At 44.6% G+C, this 13,132-nt stretch overlaps 1 protein-coding gene across 1 annotated transcript; it reads right to left on the bottom strand.

Moving 5' to 3' along the window:
- Positions 1–848: 848 nt before the first annotated feature.
- Positions 849–12,614, bottom strand: LOC119224829 (NLR family CARD domain-containing protein 3-like). Its single transcript, XM_062562626.1, has 8 exons — positions 11,552–12,614; positions 10,035–10,121; positions 9,552–9,587; positions 7,612–9,370; positions 6,940–7,113; positions 6,445–6,618; positions 2,196–2,242; positions 849–2,062 (listed from the first exon to the last, which is right to left on the bottom strand). Exons 1-8 carry the CDS (start codon positions 11,613–11,615, stop codon positions 1,518–1,520), a joined length of 2,886 nt encoding a protein of 961 aa, XP_062418610.1. The 5' UTR covers positions 11,616–12,614; the 3' UTR covers positions 849–1,517.
- Positions 12,615–13,132: the final 518 nt, after the last annotated feature.

Below are 13,132 nucleotides of genomic sequence, written 5' to 3'. Positions count from 1 at the left end.
GACCCTGAGGCCCGGCCGCCGACCCGGCAGACCCCCCGAGACCCGGAGGCCCGGCCGCCAACCCGGCAGACCCCCCGAGACCCGGAGGCCCGGCCGCCAACCCGGCAGACCCCCCGAGACCCCGAGGCCCGGCCGCCGACCCGGCAGAACCCCCGAGACCCCGAGGCCCGGCCGCCGACCCGGCAGACCCCCCGAGACCCCGAGGCCCGGTCGCCGACCCGGCAGACCCCCTGAGCACCCCACGCCTGGCCGCCGCCCCGGCAGGCCGCCGGACCTTAGCTGTCGGGTCCCCACCCTCCCTCCCCTTGTCTGATTTTTTCCGGTTCTGCTCCCCTTTAGGACCGTCTGGAATTCGGTCCTTGAGGGGGGGGTTCTGTCACGGTTTGGCTTCGCTTCCTGTTTTAGTTTGAAGTTTCATGTCTCTTGTGGTCCTGGGTTAACTTCACTTCCTGCCTTGTCTTGTGATTGCGTGATTGATTCCACCTGTGTCCAATCACCTGCACCTCCCTTGTGTATTTAAGCCCTGTGTGCCAGTTGTCCTTTGTCGCGTCATTGTCCATGTCCATGTGTCCCTTGCCGTTGGAGCACGTTATTGTTTTCTTGTCAAGATTAAAGAGCACGTTGTTCGAGAACCTCTGCATTTGAGTCCTGCTTCCGCCTGCTCCAGCACCGTTCTTGACAAGACGTCCTGCAGATGTTTGCTTTTTAATATGAATCTCACATTGTTTATATTGAAGAAACACTTTCACTTTCCCAGGATGCTTCACTTTGAAGAAAGAAGAGTTCATGACACAAAGCGACGAGCAGAACGCTGCTCATCAAACACAGTTTGGGATTTAATACGTTAATGACACAGTTTACAATGAAAGTCATTTATTAACATCACAAACATACAATTCTATTCCTGTTAATCAAAGTAATACATGCAGTGACTACATGTTGTACTTTTATATTCTAGTTAATAAAAACACAAGTTCGTGATGTCATGTGTCATTAAACCTTTCATTCAGAGGTTTTCTTTCAAAAGGTTCTTGTTCAGAACAAACATGATTATGTGAAAGAATATTTCTGAATATGTCAAATTAGATTTGATTTGGAAAGTCGACTCAAAAAGAATTAAACATCCATATTTTACTTTAAAACCCATCACCTTGCTTTTCTTTAGCAGGAAAACAAATGAAGCACACACACAAATAAGGACAAGGTGTCATACAGATACAGTATTATATGGGGGGGGGGGGGGGATTAGGAGCCAACATCTAAATGATGATTATTGATTCATCCACAGAGGCATCGAGCACAGAGACATTAAAACACACCTCGCTGAGCTCTTTCAGACGTTCATCTGCAACAGCACAAGTCCCAGAGAGCTGTGGACCCCCAGAGTCCAGACCAGCTCAGGTACCCCTCACCTGCTCCACCTGCACCTACACCCACATGGACCTCCATCAGCTGTACACACTGAACTATGTGGTGAGCAGAGAGGAAGGTTCTCCACCAGGAGGAGACTGTCCGTCCTACAAAGAACACAAAGACACTGAGGAACCAGAACGAGGCGAGAGCAAGAACCCAGGATAAAGAGGTTCAGTGAATGTGGTGCTGAAGGTGTGGAGGTGGATCAGTGAGTCAGAGGAGACTCTGTAGAAGGACAGAGAGCCAGCAGGACAGTCCACATACACTGCTACTCTACCAGAGGAGGAGAAGGAGGAGGAGGTGATGGGTGTTACTGTATTATTGTGACGGACAGAGTAAGTTTTATCATGACATCCCAGACTCCAGGACTGATCATTGTGTCCAAACAAACAGTCTCTATTGTTTCCTTTCCTCTTGATTCCTCTGTAACTCACTGATACTTTCACTCTTCCGCTCCACTCAACCTCCCAGTAACAGCGACCAGTCAGACCAGTTCTACACAGCAGCTGAGGCCAGTAGTGAAATCTGTCTGGATGATCAGGATATGACTGAACCTCCTCCTTCTTCACGCGTGTCACCTTCCTGTTGTCGTCAGACAGTTTGAGGTTTCTGTTTACTGTGTTTGTGTCGATTGTGAGTTCACAGGAATCTGATGAGAGAACAAGACACAAAACAGCAGCAGTTATTAATCATGTGTTCATCTAGTGACACTTTGATGATGACATCACAGAGGTGAATGAGTGATGTCACATTGTGATGAATCCAACTCAAAGCTCACTTACACTTCCTCAGACCTGGTGTCATCCATCGGACTCCAGCAGGCTCCACCCTGAAAGGAGGAGAATGGAGACATGGACATGACATCACTCTCATACACACAGCTTGGTCCTTCATGTCCACATGGACCACCTCTTCTTCTTCCGATGGGCCGATGACCACAGCTCATTATGTTAATTTATTCATCATCTGTTGTTAGACACTGTCTCACACACTGTCTCTCACACTGTCCCACACACTGTCTCATACACTGTCTCACACACACTGTCTCACACACTGTCACACAAGGATAAGAAGATGTGCTCTATTTTTAGGCTTTGATTGTTAAGCTCAGCAAGTTGCTAGGCAATAGGAACAGCGGAGGTCAGTCCCCTGTAGGACAGACGGTCCCTTCCACAGTGTAGGATTGTGGAAACAAACAAAGACCTTATGGCTACAACGTGTGACCGTTTGTTTCCATCCAATAACTTTTAAACTTGAAATGTCTTAGAGTATCGCTGCGTGCCGTGAGAGCCACTCTGAGAGCATCACAAAGGAAACGGCCTCAATACAGACCAATCTTTGTCAAAGCCACCTCCTGCTGCTCATATTCAAGCCGACAAGACTGAACTACTTGTGTTTCTGGGGAAAGGTTCTCGTCCCAAGGACCTCACTGTTAACTCCGTGTTAACCAACATGAAGACAGGCAACAACAAGTCACTGATTTACTAATGTAGCCCTGACACAAAACTCACTCACATATCAGGATGGAAGCAGTTTTCTAAAAACCAACTTAAAACTCTATAAATATGGTACAGAATCGATACTGTGAATAAACTATACACTATACTGCATTTAACAATATAGCTTTAGCATCCTCCACGAGACGTCCTGTTCTCCAACACGTGTGAACTTTACGCTAAGCTAACAAGGCTAGCGTTACTTTAGTTAGCTAAACTTAACCACGAGGAGAAGACGTGGCTCCATCACCTTTTAAATATCTGTGAGACAACATCTCTTGTTTTGTTTTGTTTGCTGATGAAATACTCGCAGATTTTTTGGACTCAATCCACGTTCAACTTGATCAGCTTCTTCTTTTCTTTGGTGCATGTAGACAATAGAAGCGATAGCGCCACCACACTTCCTGTGGTCAATTGCAATGCTGAATAAAAAAGACCTGTAGTTCTGAATCTTTTTATAATATACAACGCATCAACAATAGAAGCCTGTGATATTTATAATTGCGTCGACTAATTGTAGCCCAAGTCACCTGATGTATGGAAGTCCACTATTTACTGTCTTTTGGCTCCGTTTTTGGTCTCCACCACCTTCTGAAAGGAATATCTGTGTCTCTAGCTGCTAAATGCTCCTCTATGTTCCCCAGCCGGTGTCTGACACAGCGTGTCTGCTGGTTGCTGCTCAGCAGGTGGTGAACTGTGGCTTCATCACAGCTTGTTGGATGAAAACAGCTGCTGCTGGAAACACTGAGACTGAACCAAGCAGGAAATGAGCTACATAACCTAGCTTAACCTGTTAAGCTAGGTTATGTAGCTCATTTCCTGCTTAAGCTAGGAGCTAAAACAGGCTAAGGCTAAGAGACGGTTTGAACCCAACCCGAGCCGACCCGTCCTCTGATGTAGGAACCATGGACGCAGCCGTGGGCCCTGATACCTACTAAAATGGTTTCTCTTCCATCAACCTAGATCAACCGACTTCTACAATTTTGAAATCCAACTCTTCCACTTGTCTCCTGGATCCGATTCCAACTAAGCTGCTTAAGGATGTTTTTCTGTTAAATAGCACGTCCCTACTGGATATTATGAATCTGTCTTTGTTGACAGGACATATACCACAGTCCTTCAAGGTAGCTGTAATTTAACGTCTTCTTAAGAAACCTTAACTACTTGGCTAACTACAGACCCATCTCTAATCTTCCCTTTCTCGCTAAGATCCTTGAGAAATCGGTTAGAATCAACTATGTGACTTTCTACTAAACAATGCTTTGTTCAAGGATTTCCCGTCAGGATTTCGAGTGCATCATAGCACAGAAACGGCACTGGTGAAAATTACAAATGATCTTCTACTTGCATCAGACTAAGGACTTGTTTCTTTTCTTGTATTGCTGGACCTCAGTGGTGCATTTGACACCATCGATCACCGCAGAGACTGGAACACTTGATTGGCATCAAAGGAACTGCACTCAGCTGGTTTAAATCTTATTTATCGGATCGATCCCAGTTTCTGTTTGTGAACGGTGAATCGTCGAGGACCACCAATGTTGGTCACAAAGTTCCACAAGGTTCTGTGCTTGGACCTATTCTATTTACCCTGTACATGCTTCCTTTGGGCGACGTTATCAGAAAACACCAACCAGCTTGTTAGACTTCAGGACTGTCTTGGAGACATCAAAACTTGGATGACCTGCAACTCCCTGATGTTAAACTCAGAAAAAACGGAAGTTATCATGATAGGCCCAGAGCGCCTTCGAAGTCAGCTGTCACGTGATACAGTCTCTATGGATGGAATTGCTCTGGTATCCAACAGCACCGTCAGAAATCTTGGAGTTCTCTTTGACCAGGATATGTCCTTCAACTCTCATTTAAAGAAGACTTCAAGGACTGCCTTTTTTCATCTACGTAATTTATCGAAAATCAGAAACTTCCTGTCTCAAAGTGATGCACAAAAACTAGTTAAACAGACTAACTAAACAGAAAAACATGCATTTGTTACTTCTAGACTGGAATACTGTAATTCTTTGTTATCAGGCTGCTCTTGTAAATTGCTTAAACCTCTCCAGCTGATTCAGAATGCTGTAGCACGTGTATTAACGAGAACTAAGAAATGGGATCATATAACTCCTGTATTAACTTCTCTGCACTGGCTTCCTGTTAAATCAATAATAGAATTTAAGGTACTTCTCCTCACCTACAAGGCACTTGCTGGTGAGGCACCGTCTTATCTTAAAGAGCTTGTTACACCGTATTGCCCTACAAGGCATCTGCGCTCCGTGGATGCTGGGCTACTTGTGGTTCCTAGAGTTTGAAAAAGTAGGATGGGGGCCAGAGCCTTCAGTTATCCTCTTTTGTGGAACCAGCTTCCACTTTCAGTCCGGGGGGCAGACTCGGTCAGTTCATTTAAGATAAAGCTTAAAACGTTCCTCTTTGATATTGCTTATAGTTAGGGCTGGCTCAGGTTAGCCTGGACCAGCCCTTAGTTAAGCTGCTCTAGGCTTAGACTGCCGGGGGACTTCTTAGGACACACCGAGCCCCTCTTTCACTCTCACACTCTCACTCTCTCCTCCCACAATCATCCATGTTTTATTAATGTACATCACTAATTAAGCTTCTTTCCGGGAGTTTTTTGTGCTTTCTCACCTAGCAGGTCTCCATGGATCATAGTTCCGTTTAGACCCCGGTTCTGACTCCTGGCTAATGGCTCTGCTGACACCTGCTGCTGCCATCATCATTACTTTAAAAATGATACATATTGCTGTCATCATAAACCAACATATTTCTGCTCTCCCTCCCCACAGAAGCCTCTGTGGATGGTGGTTCTATCTGATGGTGGTTGTCCCTGCAGTGGTCCTGTCGTACACCTGTTCTGATACTTGCAATTACTTCTATCATTTCTGTTAGAGGAATTGATTCTATACACATGACATCCATTGCAGTCTGTCCATCCCGGGAGAGGGATCCCTCCTCTGACGTTCTCCCTAAGGTTTCTTCCCCTTTTTTCCCCATTGAAGGGTTTTTTCATATTTTGGGGAGTTTTTCCTGTGCCGATGTGAGGGTTTCGGGACAGAGGATGTTGCATGTGTACAGACTGTAAAGCCCTCTGAGGCAAATTTGTAATTTGCGATTTTGGGCTATAAAAAATAAAATGAATTGAATCGAATTGAACAGCGTCGTTTGATAAGAGCCCACAAACCTGCAGCGTGACGATGTTGACTAATATCAACCCACCATGATGCCATCAACGTGTCGGGATGCAACACCGTCCTCTCTTATAATGTGGAAACAAGAAAAGGCCTCAGAGAAACAAGCCTTTCATCACCTTCCTCCCTGTTTAGGTTCATCCTGGCTACTGTTCCTCACTACTTGTGTCTGCATTGATGATCTCATGTGGGACACAAACAGTTTGATGAGTCTTTGATAGTTTGAGGTCAGCTTGGTGTCTCAAGGTCACTTTAACCAGGCTGACAGTGGGACAGAGGAAAGGTCTCCAGCTCTACCTCCTCTACCAGACTGATGGTCTGTGGCTGCAGACTCTTCATACCTGAGAGTCTCCGGTCCCCAGTGAGGATCCTTCAGTCCATCCGAGAGCATCTTCACTCCTGAGTCTCCTGGATGGTTGTAGCTCAGGTCCAGCATTCTCAGGTGGGAGGGGTTGGAGCTCAGAGCTGAGACTAGAGAAGCACAGCCTTCCTCTGTGATCAGACAGCCTGACAGGCTGCAGACACACAAAACAACACACATGTCACATGACCTGAGGGAGCTGTGAGGGCTGCAAGGTCACTGCAGGACTGAGACACTGTCGGCTACTGAGGGATCATGTCACCATCGTTACTTACTGGTTTTTAGACACAAACCCAGTCCCAAACCCAATCAGTAATCTTATAACATTACTAATGAATATATCTCCAATAATTCTATTTCAAACATTTTATTGAACAAATGTCTATGGAAATATGTGTAAAAAAATAATTGATTTTATTCATGCAGAACCATATAAAAGTAAAAATTTAACCATTGACATTGATAGAATCCTGACCTGAGAGTCTCCAGGTGACAGTGTGGACTCTTCAGTCCATCACACAGCAGCTTCACTCTTGAATCCTGCAGGTCGTTGTTACTCAGATCCAGTTCTCTCAGACTAGAGGACTGGGAGCTGAGGACTGAGGAAAGAACTTCACAGCTTCTCTCTGAGAGGTTACAGTCACTCAGTCTGAAGAAACAACAACCAACAAAAGGAGAAATAACATTTGTGTCTCTTCAATGATGAGTTTGAACTGAAATAAAATCATTATGAGCAAATGTTTTTCTTCTACTTTAAACAAGAGGGAAACATCAGTTAATTTGCTCTACTGTTAACAGTAAGTACTGTAGTATCAAGATCAGGATGAGGAAGCACTATTTAATGTTGTTAATTAGAGCTAAATACAAAGTTAGGCTTCTCTATCCTCCATCTGACTCGTTTTAAAGAAAGATAAAGAGAGAGAACAAAGAAAGTGTAAAAAAGAAATTGATCTTGTTTTTTACCTTCTGAATCAGAAATAAACAACCATCAAACTGTCAGCACATTAAAGTCTTCAGTCACTTCAAACTCTGATTTTCTCCTTTTCATTTATTACTTAAATAAACATGACATCACAAAGCCTAAATAAGTAGAAAAGATGCAGCATATTAAGTCATGATGTAAGAATCTACCTCCTTCTTTACTTACAGAACTTTGTTGGAGGCTTTGACCACTGGCAGCAGCCTCAGAAGAGCCTTCTCTGAAGCAGAGTATTTCTTCAGGTCAAACACCTCCAGATCTTCTTGTGATGACAGTAAGATGTAGACCAGAGCTGACCACTGAGCAGGAGACAGTTTATCTGTGGAGAGACGTCCTGAACTAATGAACTGTTGGATCTCCTCCACTAGAGAAACATCATTCAGTTCATTCAGACAGTGGAACAGATTGATGCTTTTCTCTGGAGACACATTCTCACTGATCTTCTTCTTGATGTACTGGACTGTCTCCTTATTGGTCTGTGAGCAACTTCCTGTCTGTGACAGCAGACCTCGTAGGAGACGCTGATTGGTCTCCAGGGAAAGACCCAGGAGGAAGCGGAGGAACAAGTCCAGGTGTCCATTAGAACTCTGTAAGGCCTTGTCTACAGCACTCTGGTAGAAGCGCATTGGTTCAGGTTCTCCTGACAGCAGATTGACACCAGAGCTGAAGAAGGTCAGATGGACATGGAGAGCAGCCAGAAACTCCTGAACACTCAGATGGACGAAGCAGAACACCTTGTCCTGGTACAGTCCGCTCTCCTCTCTAAAGATCTGAGTGAACACTCCTGAGTACACTGAGGCTGCTCTGATATCGATGCCACACTCTGTCAGGTCGGATTCATAGAAGATCAGGTTGCCTTTCTGCAGCTGATCAAAGGCCAGTTTTCCCAAAGACTTGATCATCTTCCTGCTCTCTGGACTCCAGTGTGGATCCGTCTCAGCTCCTCCATCGTACTTGAACTTCTTCAATTTGGACTGAACCACCAGGAAGTGGATGTACATCTCAGTCAGGCTCTTGGGCAGCTCTCCTCCCTCTTTGGCCTTCAACACCTCCTCCAGAACCGTAGCAGTGATCCAGCAGAAGACTGGGATGTGGCACATGATGTGGAGGCTTCGTGAGGTCTTGATGTGAGAGATGATCCTGCTGGCCTGCTCCTCAACTCTGAACCTCTTCATGAAGTACTCCTCCTTCTGGGGGTCAGTGAACCCTCTGACCTCTGTCACCATGCCAACACACTCAGGAGGGATCTGATTGGCGGCTGCAGGTCGTGTGGTTATCCAGAGGCGAGCAGAGGGAAGCAGCTTCCCCCTGATGAGGTTTGTGAGGAGCACATCCACTGAGGCCGACTCTGTGACTTCAGTCAGGATCTGAGTGTTGTGGAAGTCCAGAGGAAGTCGACACTCATCCAGACCATCAAAGATGAACACAACCTGGAACTCTTCAAACCTGCAGATTCCTGCTGCTCTGGTTTCACTGAAGAAGTGATGAACAAGTCCCACCAAGCTGAACTTCTTCTTTAGCACATTCAGCTCTCTGAAGGTGAATGGAAATGTGAACTGTATGTCCTGGTGGTCTTTGTCTTCAGCCCAGTCCAGAGTGAACTTCTGTGTCAAGACTGTTTTCCCAATGCCAGCCACTCCCTTAGTCATCACTGTTCTGATTGGTTCCTCTCCTTCAGCTGAGGATTTGAGGAGGTCTTCTTGTCTGATGGTTGTTTCTGGTCTGGCTGGTTTCCAGGATGCTGTTTCAATCTGTCTGACCTCATGTTCTTGATTGACCTCTGCAGTCCCTCCCTCTGTGATGTAGAGCTCTGTGTAGATCTCATTCAGAAGGGTTGCCTTTCCTGCTTTAGCGATGCCCTCAAACAAAGACTGGAACTTCTTTTTCAGGTTAGATTTGAGTTGCTGTTGACATTTGGTGAAAATCTCTGAATGAACCAAAAAAAGGAGATGACACAAACATGTGCTTTACTTTAATAGTAAAATATGTTCCTTGAATTAAGCTATTGGTTGTATATCTCTGCCTATCTGAAGATACTTTGAGAACTATGACCATGGAAATAACTGAAATGTGTCATAATTAGACAGTTGTATAAAAAGTCTCTTCACCTTGACTTCTATCTCCTCCCACAGGATTCAGTTTACCTAAAACAAGATGTTTTCTGATTACTTTGTGCATTTGTAGTGTGATAATAGCGGGTCTGTGCTTAAATTACAATGTAAACTCTTAATGTGGAATAGTTCCAGAGTTAGCATCAATTAGACTCAATTTATAGTTTATTGATCCCTCCTCACAAGGTGGTGCTCTGTTATTAATAACATTTATTAAGAATGTATTGACTTTAATAATCTAATTAATGTGAGTCATTTAGAGCTCATACCTGCATGTGACCAAACAACCTCTAATGAGACACACAACATAACAAAGCCGACAGAGAGCAGACCATCCATGAATGAAACAGCACATTAAGCACATCCTTCAGAGGGAGATGAGCTTCAGAAGAGCTCTGCCCTCCTGGGATGAGGAGGATTCATGAAGCACATACCTCATCTTTACTTCTGTCGTCTTTGTTTCTCTTTTTAACAACTTACCTGTAGGGGACATTTTAGGTAATTTGTCGAGAAGGTCCATCCTTGGAATGTCAAGGCTCCTCTTCTGCCTTGCAGGGGCGGTTCCTCCTGTAGGCAAAAGAGGGTCATTAGTGATTGGAGCCACCTGGGCTCTGGGTATATAAAGAAGGCATCTAACCACTTCTCTCTCTGTCTCTCCCTGCTCCTCCAGGTATGATCCTGTTTTGTTTGTTCCTTTGAAAGTTTATGTTGTTCACGCTCAGTCATGTTTACACATACAGGTTCACTCATCCATGCACTTTACACCGTCTCTCGGTTACGTATGTAACCTTCGTTCCCTGAAGGGGAGACCCTCTAGTACGATGGCCAAGTCCCAGGACGGAACTCTAGTGCTGGCTGCTGGCCTCAGCCTCAGGGTGCCACAAAGGAAGCGAGATACTAGTGGATGTCTCCCCAGAGAACGCATGTCTAGTGGGGCATGGGATGCCGACAGGGCCGTCACATATACTTTGATGGTGGACGGGAATGAACCTGTGGCAAAACGCTCCTGCAGGAACTCCAGTACTGAACCGACTGGGCAGTTAGCTGGGTCCAGCTGTCGTTGCCCACACCAAGTGGCAAAGAGCTTCCACTGTCCTGACGGACCTTCTCCAGAACCCCCTGGAGCAGAGCAACCGGGGAAAAAGGCTTACAGACATGACCTCGGCCATGCCTGCACCTGCACTGCAAACACAGAGGAAAGTCAGTGGTCTCTCTGAAGGAAAACAAGTCTACCTCAGTAAGACCGCCTTTCCACAGGAGCTCCACCACCTCGGGGTGGAGTCTCTAGTCCCCGGGCCCCGGCCCCTGTCTCGACAGGGTCTCTGCCCCCATACTCACTGAGGCGTCTTCGGCGAAGAGGGGTCTGCTGAGCGTGCTCCACCCCCAAGCAGACAACGCATAGGGCGTGTAAGTCCCTGCCCGTAATGAAACGGGTGCAAGGGGGGGCACACTGCACATACTGCTCAGCCATTTCTAAGTGGAAAAACTTCACATGAACTAGATGAAGGCACAGAGATGAATGGTCCTGCCCTTCGGGTCCCTTTATAGCGCCCTGGTCCCGGCGTCGCCCGCCTATGACGTACCAGCTCGCCATTGGTTAGATTACACACGCGCTTCATTACGCGGTCACGCAGAGGCGTTCCCACAGCGTTTTTACGCAGCTCGAGTTCACTAAGAGGGAACTTACATCATGACATTCTCACACCTCATGTCTTTTCTTTGTTTAAAGTTAAAGTTTTTGATTTATTATAAACTCTTTTTTTGATTGGCCTATACTTTGTGTCCCCCATTCTTGTCACAGGCTATGAGCCGGCCTGTGACAATAAACAAAAAAAAGAAGTGCTTTACTTTAATAGTATAATATTTCCTTTGGATGAAGCTATTGGTTGTATTTCTCTGCCTATCTGAAGCTACCTGAACACTGACTCTGAGAACTTTGACCATGGAAATAACTGAAGTGTGTCATAATTAGACGGTTGTATAAAAAGTCTCTTCACCTTGATCTCCTCCCACAGGATTCAGTTCACCTGAAACAAGATGTTTTCTGATTACTTTGTGCATTTGTAGTGTGATAATAGCTGGTCTGTGCTTAAATTAAAATGTAAACTCTTAATGTGGAATAGTTCCTCTTATAGTGTGAACATCAATTATGAGACTCGATTTATAGTGTGTTTTTTGATCCCTCCTCACAAGGTGGTGCTCTGCTATTATTAACATTTATTGAGACTGTATTGACTTTAATAATAGTCAGTCATTTAGAGCTCAAACCTGCATGTGACCAAACAACTTCTAATGAGACTCACAACATTACAAAGCTGACAGAGAGCAGACCATCCATGAATGAAACAGCACATCCTCTTTGTTCCTCCTTTTAACAACTTACCCTTATTGTTCATTTTGGATAATTTCTCAGTCAGATCGTTAATTTGCATCTCTTTCAAAACCTTCATGGCCACCTGAACCGAGTCTGTGCCGTAGCACCGAACTATCAGGTCCACTGTGTCCATCCTGTCTGCCTCCTCCAGGTCACAGGGTGGGATTGATCGGGGGTCTCCCGGGATTGGTTTGTTCTTCAGGTACCATTTGAACCCTTTGAAGTCCTCCTCCTTGAGCTCCCTTAACACTTGGATGAGGTCTTTCTTGACTTCCTCCATCTGTCCTTTTTAAAGTCACTCAAATAAATATCATCCTAGAGAACAATTACTGCTCTGCATCTAAAAAACAAATAGCTTTAAAGGTTTAAGATAGAATTGATGTAGTCAGCGTCATCTTGGTGGACACAAGTTGGATGAATCTGTGAATATTGGAGAAGTTTGAAGGCGGTTCACAGCTTCACCTGCAACAACATTAATGAGTGTCATTTGCATTTATCAAACAAAATCAATTCATAAGAAAAAAGGTTTATGGAGCCAAATCCAGGACAAAAGTCGTCTTCTGAACTGATCTTTTGATAATTTAACCTGAAAGTTTTGGTCTTTAACATTGAAAAATATAACAATGTATTAAAAATAAAAGCAAGTGAATGAGCGAATGAAATATTTATTATGATTCTTCACATGTTTTTTGATACTTTGGTTCTTATATTTTAAGTTTTTTATTAATTAATCTTGTTTTTTCAAATGTCCGACCCCATAATATGTCTTAGTGGGTTAGACACAAGCTGATCACACAAGCTGTATTTTGTACTTTATTATCTGTGTTATTTATTAACTGCTTTATTATGTTTTACCCTATAAAGACACACCACAGCAAGTGTTTACTGTAAATGCACATCAGCACAGCGTCATGTTCGACCATTGGCCCAAGCTAGAAAAAAGGAAAAGTAAAAATAACACATTTATACACAGGCCGTCCATCTCCCAACCAACACAACTCGCTAACTAGCTAACCAGCTAACACGCTAACTAGCTAACCAGCTAACGCGCCAGCAGACAGCTGTTTGTGTCGCCGCGGTCCTTTTTAGGGTCAATTAATTATTGTGTTTACTTGAAAAAGCAATACCTTGATATGGATTTTTCAACCTAAAAATTATAAAAGCTAATTGAACTTGAAATTATAAAGTCTACAACTGAAAAATA

The sequence above is a fragment of the Pungitius pungitius genome, chromosome 5, assembly GCF_949316345.1.
Source record: "Pungitius pungitius chromosome 5, fPunPun2.1, whole genome shotgun sequence".
Taxonomy (NCBI): Eukaryota; Metazoa; Chordata; class Actinopteri; order Perciformes; family Gasterosteidae; genus Pungitius; species Pungitius pungitius.
This window is presented reverse-complemented; position numbering and strand designations above follow the sequence as displayed.

What these genes read in the sequence shown, in the direction of transcription:
- LOC119224829 (XM_062562626.1), bottom strand. Translation starts at nt 11,615, where the DNA reads ATGCACAAAGTAATCAGAAAACATCTTGTTTCAGGTGAACTGAATCCT. An exon ending in AAAGCCTCCAACAAAGTTCT is followed by an intron (nt 7,114 to 7,611) that starts GTAAGTAAAGAA and finishes TTGTTTCTTCAG; the next exon opens with ACTGAGTGACTGTAACCTCT. An exon ending in TGGGGACCGGAGACTCTCAG is followed by an intron (nt 2,243 to 6,444) that starts GTATGAAGAGTC and finishes TCCTCCTTTCAG; the next exon opens with GGTGGAGCCTGCTGGAGTCC.